The sequence below is a fragment of the Arachis hypogaea genome, chromosome 14, assembly GCF_003086295.3.
Source record: "Arachis hypogaea cultivar Tifrunner chromosome 14, arahy.Tifrunner.gnm2.J5K5, whole genome shotgun sequence".
In the NCBI taxonomy this organism is placed as follows: domain Eukaryota; kingdom Viridiplantae; phylum Streptophyta; class Magnoliopsida; order Fabales; family Fabaceae; genus Arachis; species Arachis hypogaea.
Genome location: NC_092049.1, coordinates 5,869,239 through 5,892,437, shown reverse-complemented (window position 1 = coordinate 5,892,437; position 23,199 = coordinate 5,869,239). Strand labels below are relative to the sequence as shown.

The window sequence follows — 23,199 nt, the reverse complement described above, 5'->3', positions numbered from 1 at the left end:
ACCGTGAAAGATGATTTCTGTGATGTTCTACGTGAAAGGTAAGTTTCGAATGATTATTTAATAAATAAAGAACTGCAATTTTTTCTATTAATTTTATTTTTATATTTTCTCTCTAATATGTGAATGCATTGTTTTTGGATAGAACAAACAAATGTAGTGCAAATATTTTTAATGGTTTGATGAAATACAAGATCATTCTGTAACGAAAGAATACTTTTTTGAAAACAACAAGAATGAATTATGAAATTAATGAGAACATTAGGAGAATTAAAATATTTTTGGGGTTCATTTGTACCATGATTGAAATAATTGTGACAATGAATCTATCTTATTTGAGTCTAGTGTCAATTCTTAAGTTTGGTGTCACTTGTGTGTTCTTTAATTTCTTAAAATTTTCGAAAACTATATTCAGTGTTCTTCTTGATAAGGCTCTGTGTAACTTAGGGTCAAGCATAAACCTTATGCCACTCTCTGTAATGGAGAAGTTGGGAATCTTTGAGGTACAAGCTGCAAGAATCACACTAGAGATGGCAGACAAGTCAATAAAAAAGGCTTATGGCCGTGTAGAGGATGTCTTAGTAAAGGTTGAGAACCTTTACATCCCTGCAGATTTCATAATCTTGGATACTGGGGAGGAAGAGGATGAATTCATCATCCTTAGAAGACCCTTCCTAGTCACTGCCAATGCCATCATTGATGTACCAAAGGGAGAGTTGATTCTATAGTTATGGGAGGACCACATCTTGTTCAAGATGCCTAACCCTAACTCTCCCTTTGACAACAGAGAAACAGTTGTGCAACACTTAGTGTTCTAACCGTCTCTCTCAGTGCAAAGTTATACAGAGCCCCAGACACTAATTCTAAGTTCGGTGTTGGGCAGCCATTATCAAGCACTGAGAATAAAGGTACTAAGAAGAAAGTACCTAAAGGCTGGAGAGATGAGAAAATCCTCACTGAAAGCCTCTCACCTGGCATGAGAGTTGTCTTCACAAATAATCCAGTCATTCCACACACTGTGAACAGGATCCTATCTCTGAAACATGTGGAACTTATCCATGAGAGCACAGACAAGAAGTTCACTGTAAGAGGTGAAATTCTGAGCCCCTATCCATCTCCGTAAAGAGCTAACCGTCAAGCTAGAGATGTTAAAGAAGCGCTTGTTGGGAGGCAACCCATCAATAATTAATGTTTTATTGTTTTTCTTTGAGTTTATTTGTTATTTCCATTTAATTTTCATATTTATTTAAGTTTGTGATCATGTGCAGTAGTTAGAACAAAAACAGAAATAGTAAGAGCTGAAAACAGAACACCCTGAAGCAAAAACCTTGCTGGCGTTGAACGCCAGTCAGGGGGCAGAACCTGGGCGTTCAACGCCCCAACAGAGGCATAGACCTAGCGTTGAACGCCAGGAAGGAGGTCCCTCAAGGGCGTTCAACACCCAATGAGAGGCACATAGCTGGCGTTGAACGCTAGCCAGGAGTAAGAGCTGGGCGTTCAACGCCCACAAGGGGGCAGGGAACTTGAATTTCCTAGCCCCTCAGGATCAGTGGGTCCCACAGAATCTCCACCTACCCCACTTTCTTCTCTCTCTTACTTTCACTCTTCCCCACACACTCTTCTCTATAAATCTTAACCCAATCACATCCATATTATTATCACTTCCCATTACCGTCATAATTTCCACCAACCCGCACCCACTTCAAATTCAAAATTTCTCACCCAATTCCCACCCATTCATTCGAACCCAACCTATCCCACTCCTATAAATACCCTTTCTTCCTACCCTTTATACACACCCCATTCATACACTAAAGCTCTTCTTGGCCGAATCCACTATCCCTCTCCATTTCCTCTATTCTCTTCTTCTTCTACTCTTTTCTTCCTATTTTACTCGAGGACGAGCAAATTTTTTAAGTTTGGTGTTGGAAAAGCCTTGCTTTTTGCTTTCCATTCACACTTATGGCACCCAAAGTCGGAGAATCCTCTAGAAAGAGGAAAGGAAAAGCAGTTGCTTCCACCTCTGAATCTTGGGAGATGGAGAGATTCATCCCCAAAGCTCATCAAGACCACTTCTATAAAGTAGTGGCAAAGAAAAGGGTGATTCCTGAAGTCCCCTTTAGGCTTAAAAATAATGAGTACCCGGAGATCCGAAAAGAAATCCAGAGGAGAGGTTGGGAAGTCCTAACCAATCATATCCCAGAAGTTGGGATCTTGATGGTACAAGAGTTCTATACCAATACATGGGTCACAAAAAATCATGATACAAGCATGAACCTAAGTCCCAAAAATTGGCATACCATGGTCCAAGGGCGTCTCTTGGATTTCAGCCCGGAGAGTGTAAGGTTGGCACTCCATTTGCCAATGATGCAAGAAGACCCACATCCTTACACTAAGAGAGTCAATTTTAACCATAGGCTGGACCAAGTCCTTTCAGATATCTGTGTGGAAGGAGCTCAATGGAAGAGGGATGCTCAAGGCAGCCTATCCAACTGAGAAGGCTTGACCTCAAGCCTATAGCTAGAGGATGGTTGGAACTCATCCAACGCTCTATCATCCCTACTAGCAATCGGTCAGAAGTGACTATAGACAGAGCCATCATGATTTATTGCATCATGATTGAAAGTGAGGTGGAGGTACATAAGATAATACCTCAAGAGTTGTACAAGAAAGCTGAAAAGCCTTCCCCCTTAGCAAGGTTAGCCTTCCCCCACCTTATCTGTCATCTATGCAATTCAGCTAGAATTGTCATAGAAAGAGACATTCCTATTGAGGAGGACAAGCCCATCGCCAAGAAGAGGATGGAACAAACTAGAGATCCAGCACATGGACCACGTCAAGAGCATGTGGAACTGCCTCAATAAAAAATTTCTGAGATACCTCAAGGGATGCATTTTCCTCTCCAAGGCTATTGGGACCAATTGCACACTTCTCTAGGAGAATTCAGCTCCAGCATGGATCAATTAAGGATGAGACATCAAGAGCACTCCACCATCTTCCATGACATAAGAGAAGATCAAAAAGTCATGAGGGAAGAATAAAGAGTTATGAGGGAAGAATAACAGAGGCAGGGGCGTGACATAGAGGAAATCAAGCATTCCATTGGATCATCCAGAAGGAGTAGTAGCCGCCATCACTATGATGGATTCGTTCCCTTTACTTCCCTGTTGCCTATGTTAATTTTTTCTATTTTCCATGTATTTTGTTTTATTGTCTGTTTCTAGTGCATGATCATCTGTCTTTATGTCTTAAGGCTATGAAATATTCCATGCATCTATTACGTTGCTTAAAAGAAATTTTTAATTGAAAAAGAAAAGTAAGATGCATGAATTTCGAGTTATATATTAAGAATAGTTCAATTATTTTGATGTGGTGGCATTGCTTTTGTTTTCTGAATGTATGAATAAACAGTGCATATTTGATATTGGAGTTAAAAAATGTTAGCTCTTGAAAGAATGATGATAAAAGAGAAGTATTATTGGTGATCTGAAAAATCCTAAAATTGATTCTTGAATCAAGAAAAATCAGCAAAAAGCAATTAAAAAAAATATGCGAAAAAAAATGCAAGCAGAGAAAGAAATAAAAAGCAGAAAAAGTCAATAGCTCTTTAAACCAAAGGCAAGAACAAAAAGTCAATAGCTCTTTAAACCAAAAGGCAAAAGCAGGGATCCAATGCTTTGAGTATCAATGGTTAGGAGGGCCTAAAAGAAAAATCTTAGCCTAGGCAATTCAAATGAGCTGCTTCCCTAACTATATGCTTATGGTGTGAAGGTGTCAAGTGGAAAGCTTGAGGCTGAGTAGTTAAAGTCGTGGTCCAAAGTAAAGAGTGTGCTTAAGAACTCTGGACACCACTGGCTGGAAATTCTAGCAAAGCTGAATCACAATTCGAAAGGGTTCACCCAGTTAAGTGTCTGTGGCATTTATGTATCCGGTGGTAATACTGGAAAACAAAGTAGACTCTAAAGAAGCTGTGTTCAAGAATAAAAAATAACTTAACTAAGAGAATCAATAGTATCATCTGGATTCTAAGTTCCTAAAGATGCCAACTATTCTGAACTTCAATGGAAGGTGAGATACCAAAACTATTCAAAAGCAAAAAGCTACTAGTCCCGCTCATCTAATTGAAATTGAGCTTCATTAAGAACTCTAAAATTTATTGCATCCTTCTATTTCTTTTTATCCTACTTTTTTTTTGGTTGGTTGGGGACAAGCAACAGTTTAAGTTTAGTGTTATGATGAACGGATATTTTATACGCTTTTTGGCATCATTTTCATATAGTTTTTATTATGTTTTGTTTAAGTTTTATTAAGTTTTCATAGGTTTTAGTGCAAAATTCACATTTTTGGATTCTACTTTGAGTTTGTGTGTTTTATGGTAATTTCAGATATTTTCTGGCTGAAATTAAGGAGCTTGAGCAAAAATCTGATTCAAAAGCAGAGAAAGGACTGCAGATGTTTGATGATTGGATTTTTGTGTGGTCTAGAATTCACAATAAATTCTCGTTGCAAGTATAGTTTCTAAACCAACAATAAACCTTTCATACAAAATTTGTTTGTCACAAGTAACAAACCCCTAAAATTATAAACCGAAGTACTTAAACGTCGGGTCGTTCTCCCTAGGAATTACAATAAAGTGTTCTTGTTATTGGTTGAGGTATATTTTGGGATTTTGGGAATAAGGAACAAGAAATATAAATGGCAATGAAAATAAACTAACAACTAACAAAGCTCTTGACAAGGTATGAGAACTAGAAGTCCTATCCTAGCTATCATCCTCAATTGTGATGAGAATTGTCCATTGCTACCACTTAGTTAACCTCTAACCATGAAAGAAAGTCAAGTGGATGAATTAACTTGATTCCACAAGTCCTAGCCAACTCCTAAGGAAAGACTAGCTTTAGTGGTATCCAAGTCAACTAGCAATCTCTAATTATCAATCAACAAAAGAGTTTGATAACTCAAGCATCACTAATTACTCTACCTAGGCCAAGAGGAACAAAATCTAACTAATAACTAGAAGAAGCATTTCATCAAACACATAGAAGGCAATAAAAGTAAACAACATAAATTACAAGAATTAAAGAGAGATCTAACTAGAATAGCAAGAGATCAACAATAGAAAAGGAAAACAATTATGAAACAACAATGAACTTACCATTTGCATTGAAGAAGAAATGTAGATCTACAAAAGAAAGTTCATAAACTACAACTAACAATACAAAGGAATTACAAGAGAAAAAGAATTCTACAACTACAAGAGAACAATTGAAGAGGGAAAAGGAAATTAGAAGAGGAGAAGAAGTAGATCTAGATCTAAAACCTAATCCTAATTATAGAGAGAAGTGAGAGCTTCTCTCTCTAGAAACTAACTCTAACTACTTCTAAAACTTAAACTATGACCAATGATCCAAAGTATGTTAATTTTCCTTCAATTCTTGGCTTAAATAGCATCAGAAATGAGTTGGATTGGGCCCACAAGACTTCTAAAATTGCTGGCCACGAGTTGCATTAAGTGAATCATGTGCAACCATCAGCGTGTACGCGTACAGTGCGCATGCGCACCCCTAAACGCGATGCAACTATGGCAAATTTTATATCATTTTGAAGCCCCAGATGTTAGCTTTCCAACGCAACTGGAACCGCATCATTTGGACCTCTGTAGCTTAGGTTATGGTCGATTAAATGCAAAGAGGTCAGACTTGACAGCTTTTGCGATTCCTTCATTTCTTCATGAGTTCTCCATTTCTACAATGCTTTTCCTTCATCCCCTCAATCCAATCCTTGCCTCCTAAATCTGAAATCACTTAACAAACATATCAAGGTACCTAATGGAATTAAGGTGAATTAAATTTATCAAATTAAAGCCTAGAAAGCATGTTTTCACACTTAAGCACAACTAAGGAGATAATCATGAAACCATGCCACTTCATTGAATAAATGTGGGTTAAAGGTCATAAAATTCCCTAAAATCAATACAAGATAAACCCTAAAAATGGAGTTTATCAATCTGTCAGGATTTGACCTCCATCCACTCAAAGGAGCTTTTCTGGAGCTAAAGAAGTCCAAATGGTGCGCTGTTAATGACTATAGAAAGCTAACATCCAGGACTTTCCAGAAATATATAATAGTTTATACTTTGTTTTAGAAATGAAGGTCCAAAACTAGCGTTCAACGCTAGCCACCAGCCCTATTCCTGGCGTCCAGCGCCCACAGGGGAGCAGCTGGCGTCCAACGCCCAAAAGGGAGCCCAGGGTGGCGTTTAACACCCCTAAGGGGTACTAGCTCATGGATTTCACCTTAGCTCAACCCAAACACTCACCAAGTGGGCTCCAGAAGTGGATTTTCGCGCTACAAGACTAGTTTATCTTATTTCTGTAATCCTTAATTACTAGACTAGTATATATAGAACAAAGATCACCATTGTTAGGGATCTTTGCCCATTCGAACCTTTCAGTATTATTTTCTGTACAGTAGGAGTCAATAACCTCCTAAGGTTAAGGTTAGGAGCTCTACTGAGTTTCATGAACCAATAATATTACTATTCTAATTCAATATGTCTGATTTTATTCTCTTATGCAACCTTGTTCTTCATCTTATGAATTGAGGGTGACCCGTGACAATCACCCTTGTTCTACATGGGTTCCGTGTGATTCCTGACCCGGATAGCGTTGAACTAAAGCTAGAGATTGTATTGCGGATTCCAATAAAGTACCTAGGCAACTTTAGATACGTGACATAAAATCCCATTGGCCGTGGGTAAGTGAGGTCTCTGTGGCATTAAGGCTAGAGTTAGAGAAGCAGCACTTTCTGATCTGGAAGATCTGCCTTGTCTGTGGCACCTTGAGTAGGATTGTGAAGGGGAGTGGATTGCTTAGAGCTTCGTCTTTTGCTACAGTGAGAAACCTAGGGGTGGCTTGATGAGAGGACATGAGTCACTTCAACATGGTAGATTGTTGCAGTAGAGGAGGTTAACTTGATGAGAGGACATGAGTTAATCACTTACGACTGCCATTGAAGGAATCAGAAGGTTATTGAAGAAGACAGTAAGAAAAGTTAATCCGGAAAGACAAAGCATCTCCGAAGCCTCAACCATTCTCATACCATTGAATTCTTATCTATCTAGTAACGTTCTACTATTTATCTGTTTTATATGCTTTTCATAACAAACTATAATTTCTATCCACCTAACTAAGATCTGCAAGATATCCACTGCTTGCTCAAACCAACAATTTCTGTGGGATCGACTCTCACTCACCTGAAATATTATTTGGACGACCAGATATACTTGCCGGTCTATCTGTGCGAATTCTGCAGAGCCAGTTTCGTGCACCAATCATCTTAAATTGATTAATTTTAACATTATTATATATTATGTGTAGAATTAACCATGCGAGGTAATGAAATTAATCAATTATGTTTATTTGATTTAGATGAAATTTTTCGATCCGGTGACAAAATATTAAAAGACTATCTTCTTATGTCTTTCGCAATTGAAGTAGATAGTTCTTTGTTAGTTAAACTAATAGCTATAGGAGAACTAAACTTTGAAAGAGATAAACTAAAACAAATAACTTCAACTATATTAATTTTTGTACACATCTAAAAAGAAAAAACATACATTTAATAAAGGGTAAAGTATTAAATTGGTCCTCTACGTTTGGGCGTAATCCTGTTTTGGTCCTTAAAGTTTAAAATGTCCTATTTGAATCCAAAACAGTTTCATTTAGTTTCAATATAGTCCCACTGTGAGGTCAAAGTTAAATAATTAACGAAATGCCCTACATGACAGCAATACAAGAACAAGGTCGATAATCTGGAGAATAAGTACAAGCTCCAGAGGCACAAAATCAACCGAAGATGCATCAATACATTTATTTATCATTTTTGTTACAATTTAAATGAAATATTTTTTATAGAACTAAGGAGAATGATAAAAAAATGTATTGATGCATCCATGGTTAATTTTGTGCCTCTGAAACTTGTACTTATTTTTCATATTATCAATCTTATTGTTATATAGGACATTTTGTTAATTATTTAATTTTAACCTCACAGTGGGACTACATTGAAGCTAAATGAAACTTTTTTGGATTCAAATAAGACACTTTAAACTTTAAGAATCAAAACAAAATTATACCCAAACGTAGGGAACCAATTTAGTACTTTACCCTTTAATAAAATTATTACGGTTGTGTATCAGTCTATCGTAGAGAAGGATTTTGACTTTATTTATGATCATAAGGTACGACAACAATAATTCTTTAGAGATTGGTCGAAATTCACTCAAAGAGTAAAATGCACTAAATTTTAATTCAAGTGACATTGCATAGTGCATCTTTACTCATTCATAATAGAAGAATGGGGAAAAACTTAAAATTTAAAATATTACCAATTGTGATTAAGGATTCTATATTCATGATTTAATTCGGTTACTCTTAAACAATTTTGTTAGTGAAAACCAAACTCATAATAAAAAAAAATACTTATTAGTTAGTAGGTACTGTTATGAAGCATTTGATAAATATTTGAGTAATATCTTGATTTTTTTTTACATAACAAATTTTTTTTTTGATAAAAAAATAGTTGTATTAGATGGACAAATTCATTTTGATTATTGAATAATCAATATCACTTCTATTTCTATTCTAACAAAATATTTTTTTATTTGAAAAATGGCATATATCTATTCTTTTATATATGGACAATTCGAGATTTTAGACATGAATTCTTCTATTATTTTTCAAGAACTAAGACAAAATATTGTACATTCATCTTTTTTTTTGGCAATTTTAGTAGGTGTTTAAACTAATAAAAAAATATAAAATTATTTTTAGGTCAAATATAACTACTTCAACTTAAGAATAGACAAAATATATTGGCAAATTTTAGTTGGTAATAATGTTGGTCATATATTATTTTGATTCCAAGAATGAATGTGATACTTGAATATAAAATAATTATAAGTAGATTAACAAAAATAGTTCTCTATAATAGCTTCTTTTACTATGATAATAAAAAAGTTAATCCAAGAACAAATTTTATTTTATGCGAAATTGAATTTACTCAAATCGATTTTAACATACGACTGAGATGGTTTAAAAATTTTATTCATGAGTAATAAGAAAATATCTACAAATTTAATAACTAATGTTATTTAAAGAAAATCTTTTGAAAAAATAAAATTCTAATATAAATATTTTAATTTAATCACAAACTATATATTATTATTAATAAGTAATGGTTATAATTTAAAAATAAGTAAAGTTATTACTCATTGATTTTATTATTTTTAATATTAAAAATAGTTAAATTTTAAATTTAATTAACTTTATAAATTTTTTATCACAAAAATTACTTTCATTTAAAAAATTCAATTTTTTTATATATTTTTATATATTATCTGTGTATAACAAGGGTACATATACTAATTCTAATAATACAAAAAAGTTTAAATAACCAATAATTTTGAACTAAGAGTTTTATTTTTCACTGTCCTCTCTTCACAAATAAAAAAAGATAGTAAATTAGTTAATCTTTTTTATATTAACTGCATATTGATATAGCAACTTGGCCACTTGACCTCTGAAAAAGGCCAACCAACTAACCTTTCCTTTTCTTGATTCCCATTATATCTGTGATTCATGATTCATAACTCATAACCAACAATGGAGTTCTCAGCATCCCACTCTGTACCATGGCAATTCCTTCTCCCTTCCCATCTCCTCTTCCCATATGACTTCATCCCTGAAAACTATGTTCACTGGACTGAGACCCATGATTCTCACATTTTCTCAGCTGATATTCCTGGTAAGCAAGCAAAGCAACCATTTATCACATCTCTTTTTCTCTGTCTTCTTGTTTATTATCTTAATCATTTTCTGTTTAATGGCTTAAATGTAATCATGATTAGTAATAAAAGAAGAAAAAGTCTAGAGGGCCAGCAATTTTATTAAATTCTGGCCAGCATGTAACCAGCAAAGAAAAGTGAGCCATTGGATGAAATCTCACACCAATCTCACACCATTAAAATCATTATTAATGGCTATTTGATGGTTACAAATCACAAAAATTGATGTCCCCTAGCACTCCTCATAAAAGAATATTACTCTATTTGATCTATGTAGTTGATTCCATAACGTGAAATGAGTGCTAGTTGTTATTGTTATATATTGTATCTGCCTTGGGGTACTTAAATACCTTTTTGTATATTTGTATATATCATGCTTTTTACTACCAAATGCAACTTTAGTCTTTATTATAGTATCTTAGAATTGGGTCTTTTTTTTTTAATTTAATTCTTTGTATGGTAGGTGTGAGGAAAGAAGAACTGAGAGTGGAGGTTGAGGACTCAAGGTACCTTATAATAAGAACAGAAGCAGTGGATGAATCCTCAAGTGAGCCAGCAAGGAAGTTCAGGAGGAAGTTTAGGCTTCCAGAGAGGGTTGATCTTGATGCAATCTCTGCTGGCTATGAAGATGGTGTCTTAACCATCACAGTTCCAAGGTCACTTAGGAGAGGCTTCTACATTGACCCCAATGATGTTCCTCATACATTGGATAATGTTCTTGCAAGAGCTGCTTAATTGATTTATCAGCTGCTGCCACTATAGGCTTTACTAATTAACTAATCAATTATGTGTTCTTGGGGAAATTATTAATTTATTAGACATTGGTTAATGCTTAATGGCTATGTTATGTAACTTTGCATGATTATTTGGGTATCTTGTTATTTCTCAATGGTTGTTATGTACAAAATTGTTTGAAGTGACATCCAAAATTTGAGTTTTATGGATATGGATATGGACATGGAACTCGAATAATTGTCACCTAATTTTACTAGCATTATTTATCATGTGGGTTAGTCTTTTTCACTTGACCCTGTGTAATCACTACTTGATGGCATATTGGAGTGTATATTAATATTAGAAAAAGTTTAGGGCATCAATTTTTGTATTTTGTGGCCAGCACTTAACCATAAAAAAAAAGTGAGTGATCTCCTACCATTAGATGTAATCTCACACCATTAAAAATATTATTGATGGCCAATTAATAATTACAAAACATAAAAATTGCTGACTCCTAGCACTTCTCTTAATATTATTGTTGGGCCAAAAGGGAAGCAGTTTGACTAACTAGTTTCCAAGGACAATCTTGAAAGAGATGTTGGTGTCAATGGAATCTCTTAGTTAGCGTTTGATGGAGAGATAAAGATGGAAAGACTGAGATTGAGAGACAGAAATGGAGAGACAGGGATTGAAATAAATCTCAGTATTCTGTTTGGTGCAAAATGGGAGACATGAATTGAAACAAGAATAAAACTCTAATTTAATTTGCATGAAGAGTAAAATTAAAATTAATTAATTGAAATGAAAGTATTTTAGGTATAAAATGTTATTAAAGTTTCAGTCTCTATCTCTAAAAATTTCAGTCCTCTGTGTCCCTACTTTTTAGAGGTACTGAAATACTGAAATTTTAGAGACAGAGACATAAATTTTAGTACCAGTCTCTGAACTAACAAACACGATACTGAGTCTCTCAGTCTCTGTCTCAGTACCTCAAAACAAACGCTACCTTAACGAGAGGCAGAGTGGATATGAATAATTTGGATGGTGAATATTATAATGAAAATTTTATAATTATGTTTATGTGAATATATATTTTTTTATTTTTAAATAATAAATTAAATGGTTAAATTTTGATATTTATAAAAATATTATCTTTATTTAAAATGTGACTAAATAAATAAATTACATTTTTAAATAAAATATATTCGTAAACAAATATTTTTGTCATTTTTATTTGAGTAGTTGCCAATTTGTATACGCATGATAATAATCAATTTGCCTCCCCCTTTGGATCTTTTGTAAGTAGCGAACTCCAAATAATAATATTAAGAAATTCCCATCACCGAAAAAGTGAAAATATCTGCTTACCACACATGCAACTTGCAAGTGGCCGCAGATATTTTTGACGGCTTTTCCAACTTGGTTTCAAAGAATAATTGAGGCGTTTTTAAATCTTAGTATGAGATGAGGTATATTATTGGGGGGTGAATTTTTTTTCTCATTTTTATATTGTATCTTATTTTTTAGGTATTTCAATAAAAAATTATAAAAAATCAAAATAATAAAAATGGAGGATAATTTGAAAAATTGCCAAAAAGTAGCATTATCAATTTTAGGAGTGATAAAATCACTCATCTATTTCATTCGTTTTTTATTTTCCCCCCCTGATAGCGTTCTTTTCACCAAAATAGAATACTAGTAGTGTAATTGGTATTTTATTTTCTTCGAATATTATAAGAAAAGTTGGTGTGTTTTTTATGGTCTTATTAATTAGTTGTATATTAAAATTAATTATTGAATACAATATCTATTAAAATATAAAATATATATTAAAAAAAAACTTTAAACTAAAATAATTAATTTTTATAACTAATTTTAACGTGCTAATAGTATTTTTGGTTAACAATATAGCCAAAGTCCTTGGAAACGTATTCTTCTTGGCAAAATTCTAGTAGTCTCTATTATGAGAGAGGAAAAAGAAGATAAGATATATGTCACGGTAAATTTTAGAAGGTTAGATTTAACGGTTTGTATAATTTTTTAAAGTGTTTGAGAATGTTCTAAATGATTTCGGAACGTTCTAGAATGTTCTAGAAGGTTTCGAAATACCTTAGAAAGTTCTAGAAGACTCTAGAAAGTCATAGAGTATTCTAAAAAAGTCTTGATGTATATAAAAGTATAAAGAGTAGTATGGAATAATCTAGAAGTATTTAGAAAGTTGTGGTAAAATAGATATTTGTAATGAAGGTTCTGAATTATTAATCTGGACCGTTGATTAGATTTAATCCTAACTATCTATTAAAAAGGTGAATGACTATAAATAGGAGGAGAAAGTTAGAGTTTGAGTATGTGATTCATTTGAAACAAATACTTGAATAATAAAGTATTTTTTCTACTAAAATTTTCTTTCTCTTATATTCTTAGTTTTTTTTTTTCTAAATATTTTTAAGCTGATGTAGTCTTAGATTAAGAAGTTGAATAAATTCAAATACTAGCATAATATCCTTAGAGTGTATTTAAGACCGTGACACATAACTTTAGAATGAGACAAAACAAAACTTCAGCTTCCATCAATATCTTCAAATGGGATGCTGTGAAACAATTAAGGTCAATTCTATAGTGGCTATGAATTTTTGTCTAAATTTTATCTAATTTATTTTTTATAGTAAATTTTAATTTTTTTAAAATTATTTATTCTTATATTTTTTAAATTAAATAATAATTTTTAACTTTTTTTAATAAATATGCACTACTTTTTAGACACTATAGCATTCACCAACAATTAATCGGTAATTTGAAACTTCTGTGACACTACTACAGAGTACAAAGACTTTTTATAAGGTTTGTTTTATAGAGATTTATAATTAAAAATTTATTTATTATGTGTTTTAAGTACATAAGTTAAAATTATAAATTAATTTTTTTTAAAAGTATAAAAATTTTAAGTTTTTAGTGTATTTATTTATATTTATTAAATAAAAAAAATTAAAATTATTTATTAATAATAAATTTATTATATATTTTTAGAGCACATGGTAGCCAAACTTTATAGTTAAATAGCCACCGGTAGCCAACAAAGTATGACATTTTTTTATTTTTCTCGTAGTTTGCCTTGCTTTTAAGATTCACCATGTGCAATTGTGCATCATGCATGCCTTGGGTATCACTTCTTCGCCTTTCAGTATTTAATTTCCAGGTGAATTGAATTTGTAATTTCATTTTACTTAGTTTAGAAAATAGAATTGGTATACGTAGCAAACTTAACCTCACTCTTGTATTAGAAAATACTTTACTTTGTTTATTTCTAAGAGTAAAGTATTTTTTCTGTTTATACAAATTTAAAAGTTTTAATTATTCGATTGGTCCTATAGTTTCGTGAAATTTTTAATTAGGTCTTTATATTTTTTTTCTTTTTAATTGGATCTCTGTATCAATTTTTTTTCAATTAAGTCCCTCTTAGTAGTAATTGACTTAATTTTACAGAGACCCAACTAAAAAAAAAAAAAGAATTGGTACAGAAACCTGAATAAAAGAAAAAAAAAGTGTAGGAACTCAATTAAAAAAAATTTGGTGTAAGGATTCAATTAAAAAAAAAAAAATATAGGACCTAATTGAAAATTTTGCAAAACTATCGAAAACAGCAAAGTAATTAAACCAATTTAAAATAATGACAAATTTAATTATAAATAAATGAAATTAGTTTTGTATTTATAAAAAAAAATTTATATAACAAAAATATCTAAATATTAATTTTATTATAAATATTTTATTAATATTTTAAACTTTTATAGACAGAATAATAATTTATTTATTTTTTGAATATAAAATTAATTTAAATTTGTCAATATTTTAATTTTGTATGAATAAAAATAATAGTTAGTTTGATTTTTGAAGACAAACTTAAAAATTTATTCTTTTTTTTTTCTTGTCATGAAAAATCTATTCTATATATAAAAGAAAATTGGTAAATAATTAAATTAGTCTTAAAAAGATTATTTATTTTTTAAATTGGTCTTTAAAAATTTTTTTTTTAATCAAATTTGTCCTTTAAAGATTTTAAATTAGTCATGTTAGTTGATATGTGTTAAGGAGGGTATTTTCGTCATTTTAGAGATAAGGGGGAGAATGGTAATCTTGTCACGTTCAAAGATTTGAATCCTAGAAAAATTATACCATACCAATTTTGGATATCAAGGAGACCAAAAGTTCGTTTCAAAAAGAGTAGTGTTGAAATGACGACAACTCATAAGGTCTATTGGGCTAAGTCAGGACAGCAAGAAGCCCATAAGTATTTTTCAAGTTTAAAAGAAGACACAAATTTAATATTAATTTTCGAAATTATTAGGCCTATATTTTAGTTGCTTTGTTGTTAAGATTTGTTAAAAGATTTGATTTAATTCTGATTTATTTAGTAGTATTTTTAGGAATTTTAAATTTAAATCAAATATGATTTAATCTAATAAAATCAAATCTGATTTAAATTCGTTATCATATCTTTAAGATTTTAAATTTAAATTAAATTTGATCTTATCCAATAAGATCAAAATTAATTTAAATTTGTTATCTTATCTACTTTTGAGCAGCTGAGGCAAATTGGTTACTAATTTAACCATTTATTCAAAAGAAAATGTATATAGGGTTTTCTTTTGGGCTTAATACATTTGGGCTTTAAGAGGATTCCACGTAGCCGCCTCCATTTTAAGGCCCAAAAGCATTGACCATAATAAAAGTCTCCAAAAAGGCAAAAACACTGTAAACAAAGTACAACAACATGATTGGTCCGTGAAGAGCACGCGCTTTGTGATTGGTTCAGTCTCTGTCATTCATCGTGTTTCTCTGCATCTGAATATCTCTCTGATCGGTGCTCCTTCGTCGCCATCTTCTACTCCTTCTTTCTCTTGTGTACAATTTCCACAATAATCTCTTTCCAACTCACCTTCCGGTTTTCTCTCTCTTCATTCCGATTTCTCAGAGCATACCTAAACCCTATTCAAGGTTTCACCTGTTTATTTTCCTTATTGTTTCGTGTTTTTCCCTCTTTGGCGGCAATTACGAAGAAGAAATTAGGAGAAAGGAACAATGGCGCAAGCGGTTGAAGAATGGTATAAGCAGATGCCGGTTATCACGCGCTCTTACCTCACTGCTGCTGTCGTCACCACCATCGGTTGTTCCCTCGATGTAAGCCAGTTCCTTTCATCCAAAGTTCGGTTTTTTTTCCATTTGTGTTTCTGGGTCTCCAATTTGATTTTTTGTGCTCCCTAACGATAATTGTTGTTCTTCTGATTTCTTAATTTGGGCATTCTTTTCCGGCGATTTGAAAAGCAAAGCCTTAATATTCGTTATAAGTTTTGATTTTTCTATTTATTTTTCTTTTTGAAAAATGAAAATATTTGATTGGGTCATTCTTGTCTTAGTTGAAATGCTTATACTTTGATTGTGGGATAGGCTTTAGTTTCCAATTATTGTGCTGTGAAGGATTAATTAGCTTGCGATTTGACTGGTTTGGAAGCTGGAAGTAGCTAAATCTTTGTGATTTTGCAGATAATTTCACCTTATCATTTGTACTTAAACCCTAGATTGGTGGTGAAGCAATATCAGTTCTGGCGTCTAATTACTAATTTCTTGTACTTCAGGAAAATGGGTAAGATTCTTTCTGTTCAAAGTGTTCACCTTTCTAGATTTTTTTTCTTTTATTTTTTGCTTTCTTAGATACTCCTTAAGCTTCAACTTTAATGCGACATCATTTAAATTCTTTATGTTGCTGCCACATTATCGGAACTCATTTGTTATCTACTGATGGCTGATGCCTCTTTTTCTCTGTGGTCAATCACATATGTAATGTGAATGTCAAGTAGTGGTTGTTGATTATGTCAATCCTTCCATTTATCATTTGACATGAGAGCAATTTCATGAAAGAAATTTTAACTATCATGGAATAATGTTAGAGAAGAAGTGTTAGGATAGATAATGATTCGTGACCTACAGTATTTTGGACAAGGGCCTGAATCTCCTGATCAAATCACAAGCAAAAGCTGTTATTGCTTGCATACCATGGCATAGTTCATGGTTCATATTTGCATATGAAATTTTCTGATCCCCCCAACCCCCTCCTTTCTTTCATGTTGTCCGATGTTTTAGGCCATTCAGCTTCACAAATGCATTTAGATTTATTATGGCTATCTACTCTATTCAGTTCTTGACATACCCTAGTCAATTTCCATGACTACTATAGCACCAAGCTAATTCCCTATCTAACCCCATATATTTAAGAGTAATTTTGTGTTTGGATTCAAAACATGCTAAGCTGTTGTCTTCGCTCCTTTCTTCTTTTAATGGTGGCCTTTAGTGCCTGCATATTGACATATTCTTTACTCATCTGTTTCTCATTGTTTAATCTGAAACTTATGAATGTGCACGTCTAACTTTTACATGCTCTTTTCTTATGCAATGGACAGACTTGGATTTCTTGTTTCACATGTTTTTTCTTGCTCGGTACTGCAAGCTTCTGGAGGAGAACTCCTTTAGGGGAAGGACTGCTGATTTCTTTTATATGCTCTTGTTCGGTGCCACGGTGTTGACTGGAATCGTTCTTCTTGGAGGGATGATACCTTATTTGTCAGAGTCATTTGCGAAAATTATTTTTCTTAGTAACTCTCTGACATTTATGATGGTAAGCTTTCAGTTATTGATTGTTGACTACTCTTGTTTAACCATGTCCGAGTGTTTTGAGAGCATAATTTATCTATTTCCAGGTTTATGTATGGAGCAAACAGAACCCCTTTATTCACATGAGTTTCCTAGGACTCTTTACCTTCACAGCTGCCTACCTCCCATGGGTACGTAAGCTTTTCTATTGTTACCTGATATACACTCAACTACCTTCATGCTTTTTGTACCCAGAATTGGTCTTTTTATCCTTCCCTTTAGTTCTAACTACCAATCAAGCAACCAATCTGATCTTAAAAGTTGTATGAATGTTAGGTTCTCTTGGGATTCTCGGTCCTTGTTGGTGCTAGTGCTTGGGTGGATCTACTGGTATGTCTCCTCAGTCCTTTCAATCCTTGGATGCAATATATTTGTCTAAGCAACAGCTAATGCAAATTCTAACGACATTATGCAGGGGATGATTGCTGGCCATGCATACTATTTTCTTGAAGATGTGTATCCTAGGATGACTGGTCGTCGCCCGCTAAAAACGCCGGCATTCATCAAAGCTCTATTTGCGGATGATACAGTAGTTGTGGCACGGCCTGCCAATGTCAGATTTGCTGCTCCACCAGTAGATGAACGTCATCAAGATTGAATAACCCCAGGGGAGTTCAATAGCCAGAGAACACTAATGGTGGTTGATCCTGTAATATATAATAGCGAGAGAGAACATTTGCTGTTTGTAAATTTTTTGAAGCGTGCATTTGATAATTATAATTATTAATGTGCACTATTTAGAAGATCCAAGGTTTTTACTGGAATATTGAGATAACAAGATTCCCCTTCTCAATTTCGTTTATCAGCCACCATTTTGTAGATAATAATACTCTTCTTTTAGCACGCTTGTGATCAGTAAAAAGGTTGAATATGGGCACCTAACCATAAAATAAAGTAAGAGTTTTCAACAACCTCATCTAATCTCACAGGGCTCAATTCATTCAAACCACACAAACTAAGCAATAAGCTCAACTTTTGTGTTGTATACATGTATTATTTTGTCATACATGAGACGTCCTATGACGTATTTAAGGAAGAAAAAAATGGCTAAAACACTGCAAGTCTGTTTCGAACAGGAAAAAAGTAGCAAAATAGGAACTCTCAGAAGTAAACTGCAACAACAACAAACTAACAAAATATAAAAATCCCTATATTTGTTTACTCCTCTGCGACTCTGCGTCAAGACCATACAACCCCGCTCTCACCGGCCTTTTTACTTTTCTTTGGACTCATGTCAAACCCACCTTGACTCTTGAACATAAATCTAAATTATCCTTCCCAAGCAGCAACTGCTGAGTAATATCTACAAAGAACTGCTGAACAAGACTATATTTCATGGGCAAAAGAGCAAAAGAGCAAAAGAATATCATCAACACAGGTGCCATGAAATCATAATTGGTCGACAAAAGAACAAAACTATGATTCAAGATGCACTGAAATTAACGGATAGGGTGATATTGTGCTGATATCCTCTTTGGGGGCAATTTGCGTAGGATGAAGAGGACTAAAGCTGAAGGCAGAATCTCAACAAGCTGTATTTGAAAAATGAAAGGTTAAGTTAGGATATGAATGAGAGTGAAACCAAGAAAATAAAAAGGAATACTCGGGAGAATACCATGTAGTATATTAAGTCCAAAATAGGGTGATCCAAAACTTCAAGAGATGCATCTGAATCAAATGCAGACAGAAAAACCTGCATTGAATCAAGAAGCTCATTGCTTGAATTGTACGGGGACTAATTCAAATACTTTACCAGATATTTTTAAATAGAGCATATAGAAATATAAACAAATAATGAGAAAGTGGAAGTTACCATGATGCATCTTATCAAAAAACATGTGAAACAGATGGCTGTGACAAATCCGACCTGCAATACAAAACCTGCGTTATGTTGGGATAAACAATAATGAACAAATATTCGTTTTTCATTCAGCGTTATTTTACATTTGGAACAGAACGGGATATCAAAAGATTGAAGAGGTGCAACCAAAACCAAGGGCACTCAGAATTTATACCTTATTGATAAAAACAAAGATATAGCAAATGGACTCTATTGCTCCAAGATATTCACAGGAAATATGGCAAAAGACCAATATTATCAAATCTTTTCCTAAGAATTTTTCAATTGAATTGATGTACTAAGAAGAGAATTGGCATACCTCATGAAGCTTCTTCCTTCTACCCTTTGATTCGATTGGGAAACGCCTCAACATGAAAAATAATCTAGAAATGTGTAGCAGGTAGGCAGGCAAACACCATGAATAAAAAATGAGTAAACAAACTGAGGGTGGAGAGGTATTTCATAGAAGATTGAATCAAATGCAAAAGCCTCACCTTCCTCCATATACAAGGAACCCTAATGCAGCCATAAATGACACAGCTGTACAGAAGAAAAGTAATCTCATAAGAGAAAAGGCCACGCATATAGCAAGATATTGTATTCTGGTGGCAAAAACGCATTCTTAATGTGGGTATGAAATACAAATTGATATTTGCTTTAAAACCTAACCTGCAATGAATATATTTCCAACGAGCTCAATAACACTTTTGTCATCTATCCAGAGGTACAGCCAAATACAAACCTGAATCCAAACCACGCTTTAATCATTACGATAATCGATATCATCTATGAAAGGAGAAATTTGTTTTCTTCTATTTAGCTCTAGGAGAAACTTATGCCATCTTGAAATGCTTCTTGTGGCAACTAAATACAAGTATAAATCAAATAGTAGAAATCTATAATGGGATTTTCGCACAGCAATCAAAATTCTTAACTAGTCTAGTAGCTTGTGATTGAAGTAAAGGTAGCAGGAAAGCACAATACCTGGATGAAATAGACGGCAGCATTGATAGAGATATAAACAAGCCTGAAATTATCAGTGGACAAACTCCTTGCCTGCTGAGTGAGTCAGTTAGAATGGATTGTAAGAGTAATTGTAAAAGAAGAAAAGGGGGAGGCATACGGCATACCTGACGATAAATTTCAGCCCAGAAAAGGACCAGAAGTGTATAAGTAGAGAAAAACAGGATGCCAGGAAGATCCAAGAGCACCAAAATCAACACCTTGGGATGGAGGAGGAACACTTGGGAGTGAAATCCAAAGACGAGGGCGCGTAGAGCGTTGACGAGGAAGTTCATGAGATGGAAGATCTTCTGGGTGGTCCAACCATATTCGGGGACTCTCAGCTCGATTCTAATCAATTGAATCTGAAGAAATCAAAGATGGTGAGGGAATTGATTTCGAAATAGAAATAGAGAGAGAGGGAAACAGGAAGAGAGAGAGGAGACCAGGGCGACGGAGGAGACGAGGGCGTAGGCGGCGCAGAGGAAGTAGAAGATGGCCTTCTGCCAGTCAGAGTTGTTGTTGACGCGGTCCCACCAGCTCCACTCGTTCAACACTGCAACTGCACCTGGAAACTCCATCTCTCTCACCAACTCCTTCTTCTTCTTCTTCTTCTTCACTCTTCACTCTTTTGCCCTACACACTTTCCCTCTCACTTACCCCTCCTCTTTGCTGCTTACGTTTGACTATTCAGCATTTTTTAAACAATTATTCTTATTGAGTTATTTATTGGTCGGCACTAAAATCACTTCCTCACTATCTGAAATCGACTGTTTCTGCTTGTCATCTTCCCTTTTTTATGCACAACTACTCCATTGGCATTAACTATAAAGAAAAACTTTAGTTTTGAATGTTACTGCTTATGCATTTTCTGGTAAATAAAGAAAAAGAATTACAAAACAATTACCAAGCAGCATTGGGAAGCAAACCATAAACATTGCAGCCAATACAAATCAAGATCACAACCTCGACGGGGTATAATAATAAGACGGAAATAGCGGTGTTTTGGTTATTAAAATTTTTATGACAAGAGGAAGCAGCCAGTGGATCCGTGGCGCAATGGTAGCGCGTCTGACTCCAGATCAGAAGGTTGCGTGTTCGATTCACGTCGGGTTCAAATCCTGCTGATCCACATTTTTTAGCTTTTTATTTTTACCAAATCAAAACGCAGCGTTTTACTCACTGCTGGTTCCAGCTTCAAACACTTGCTGCTGCTTCGTCGAAACTCCCTCCATTTTCTGCGCAGAAAAACCCTACCTAAACCCCTCCACAGCTGCAATCATGTCGATACCTTCTCGCCTCCGCCACATCCACCTTCATCACCACCATCGCCACCACTTCTCCACCTCCATCCTCTCCCCAGATTCCTCTACTCCTCTCACATCGAAGCAGAAGACCCGCGCCGCCCTCAACCTCCTCAAGATCGAGAAGAACCCCGAGCGCGTCCTCGAGATCTGCGCCGCCGCATCCCTCACTCCGGCAAATCACCTTGACCGCGTTACTCTCTCAGAAGCCGTCAAGAAGCTCTCCGCCGCCGGCCACCTCGATGGCCTCCGCCGCCTCATCGAGGAAGACCTTAAACCCCGATTGGACCTCCGCAATGGGCGGTTTCTTTCCCATGCCATGGTCCTCTACGGCCAGGCAAACATGCTCGACGACGCGATCCGAACCTTCGATCGAATGGAAGAAGAACAGCGAGTCCCGCGTACCGTGAAATCCCTAAACTCACTCCTCTTCGCTTGCATTGTCGCGAAAAACTACAAGGAGGTAAAACGAATCTACCTCGAATTCCCGAAGATTTATTCCATTATTCCCAATATTGATACCTATAACCTAGTGATTAAGGCATTTTGTGAATCTGGGAGTTCTAGCTCTGTGTACTCGGTTTTGGATGAGATGGATAGAAATTCGGTCAAGCCCAATGCGACGACGATGAAGACTATGCTATCTGGTTTCTACAAGGAGGAGAAGTTTGAGGAGGTAGGGAAGGTGCTGAAGCTGATGGAGGAGAGGTATAAGATGCACCCTTCGTTGAGTACTTACAATGTGAGGATTGTTAGCTTGTGCAAGTTGAAGAGGTCGGCGGAGGCAAAGGCGCTGATGGAAGGGATGATTTGCAGGGGTAGGAAGCCGAATTCAGTTACCTACATGCATTTGATATTTGGGTTTTGCAGGGAAGGGAATGTTGAGGAAGGGGAGAGGCTGTTCCAGGAGATGAAGAAGAAGGGGTATACTCCAAATAGCGACTGTTACTTCACCTTGATTCACTTCCTATCCGAGGCTGGCAAGTTCGAGTCTGCTTTGTCTTTCGCTAAGGAGAGTATGGCCAAAAGTTGGTTTCCTAATTTCACAACCATGAAGAATCTTGTGAATGGGCTTGCTAGTGTTTCCAGGGTTGATGATGCTAAGGAGCTCATTAAGGAGATTAAAGAGAAGTTTTCCGCGAGCAGCGACAAGTGGGATGAAATCGAAGCAGGTTTGACTCAGGAATGAGGGGCATGGTCTGGCTTAAGTGATTCATTTTTTAGAGGAAACCTGGAAAATTAGATTCTTGCAAGAACATTTGCTTAAGCAATAGAGATGGCTCCATTTCATTTTTTTATTTTACCATTTCCTCCGAGACTTGGCTGCTTACTCAAATTAACATTAGCTGCTGGTAATATGCCAAATAAGTTTTGTATGTGGAGGTATCTATGGTTGCTTGGGTAATAAAGTAACCGAGATAGTTAAGTTCTCGTGTGTTTCCCTCTAAACCTAGTTTTTTTGTTTGAAGCTGATACCCTTGCAGACATGTATACTACACGAGGTTTGGTTGCTTTATTCTTTAGCTTTCTCAGTAGTTTGCTAGAGCTGGTAACTCTTGTTGTCTTGTGTTGTGCTACTGCCGAGTAATTCAATATTAATTGTTTACTGAATCCAACTATCTTATATCTCTGCTTACTCTAAATGCAGGTTTGCAATAAATGCTGTTGATGACTTGCAAAACAAATAATTGAAATCGTGATATATATTCAGTAAAATCCTTCACAATATGATATAAATAACATTTTGCAAATAAAGATTCAAAATGAATATATATTAGGCATCCTTA

General features: G+C 34.6%; 4 protein-coding genes and 1 non-coding gene across 5 annotated transcripts; 4 read left to right on the top strand and 1 right to left on the bottom strand.

The window, feature by feature from the left end:
* The first annotated feature begins 9,523 nt into the window (after window positions 1–9,523).
* Window positions 9,524–10,941, top strand: LOC112741202 (15.4 kDa class V heat shock protein). Its single transcript, XM_025790078.2, has 2 exons — window positions 9,524–9,804; window positions 10,308–10,941. Exons 1-2 carry the CDS (start codon window positions 9,663–9,665, stop codon window positions 10,577–10,579), a joined length of 414 nt encoding a protein of 137 aa, XP_025645863.1. The 5' UTR covers window positions 9,524–9,662; the 3' UTR covers window positions 10,580–10,941.
* A 1,967-nt stretch (window positions 10,942–12,908) lies between these two features.
* Window positions 12,909–18,059, top strand: LOC112741201 (derlin-2.2). The gene is made up of 6 exons (XM_025790077.2): window positions 12,909–15,739; window positions 16,103–16,202; window positions 17,017–17,231; window positions 17,314–17,397; window positions 17,543–17,596; window positions 17,682–18,059. The coding sequence occupies exons 1-6, from the start codon at window positions 15,641–15,643 to the stop codon at window positions 17,862–17,864; spliced, it is 735 nt and encodes a 244-aa protein (XP_025645862.1). The 5' UTR covers window positions 12,909–15,640; the 3' UTR covers window positions 17,865–18,059.
* A 125-nt stretch (window positions 18,060–18,184) lies between these two features.
* On the bottom strand, window positions 18,185–21,058 carry LOC112741199 (tobamovirus multiplication protein 1). The gene is made up of 10 exons (XM_072215414.1): window positions 21,016–21,058; window positions 20,555–20,933; window positions 20,237–20,473; window positions 20,091–20,162; window positions 19,776–19,848; window positions 19,601–19,646; window positions 19,426–19,489; window positions 19,080–19,133; window positions 18,882–18,959; window positions 18,185–18,798 (listed from the first exon to the last, which is right to left on the bottom strand). The coding sequence occupies exons 2-10, from the start codon at window positions 20,687–20,689 to the stop codon at window positions 18,706–18,708; spliced, it is 852 nt and encodes a 283-aa protein (XP_072071515.1). The 5' UTR covers window positions 20,690–20,933; window positions 21,016–21,058; the 3' UTR covers window positions 18,185–18,705.
* Window positions 20,873–23,023, top strand: LOC112741196 (small ribosomal subunit protein mS86 (rPPR1)). Its single transcript, XM_025790074.3, has one exon. It carries the CDS (start codon window positions 21,390–21,392, stop codon window positions 22,599–22,601), a length of 1,212 nt encoding a protein of 403 aa, XP_025645859.1. The 5' UTR covers window positions 20,873–21,389; the 3' UTR covers window positions 22,602–23,023.
* On the top strand, window positions 21,154–21,225 carry TRNAW-CCA (transfer RNA tryptophan (anticodon CCA)). Its single transcript has one exon. It is a non-coding gene; the product is annotated as a tRNA-Trp (tRNA).
* Window positions 23,024–23,199: the final 176 nt, after the last annotated feature.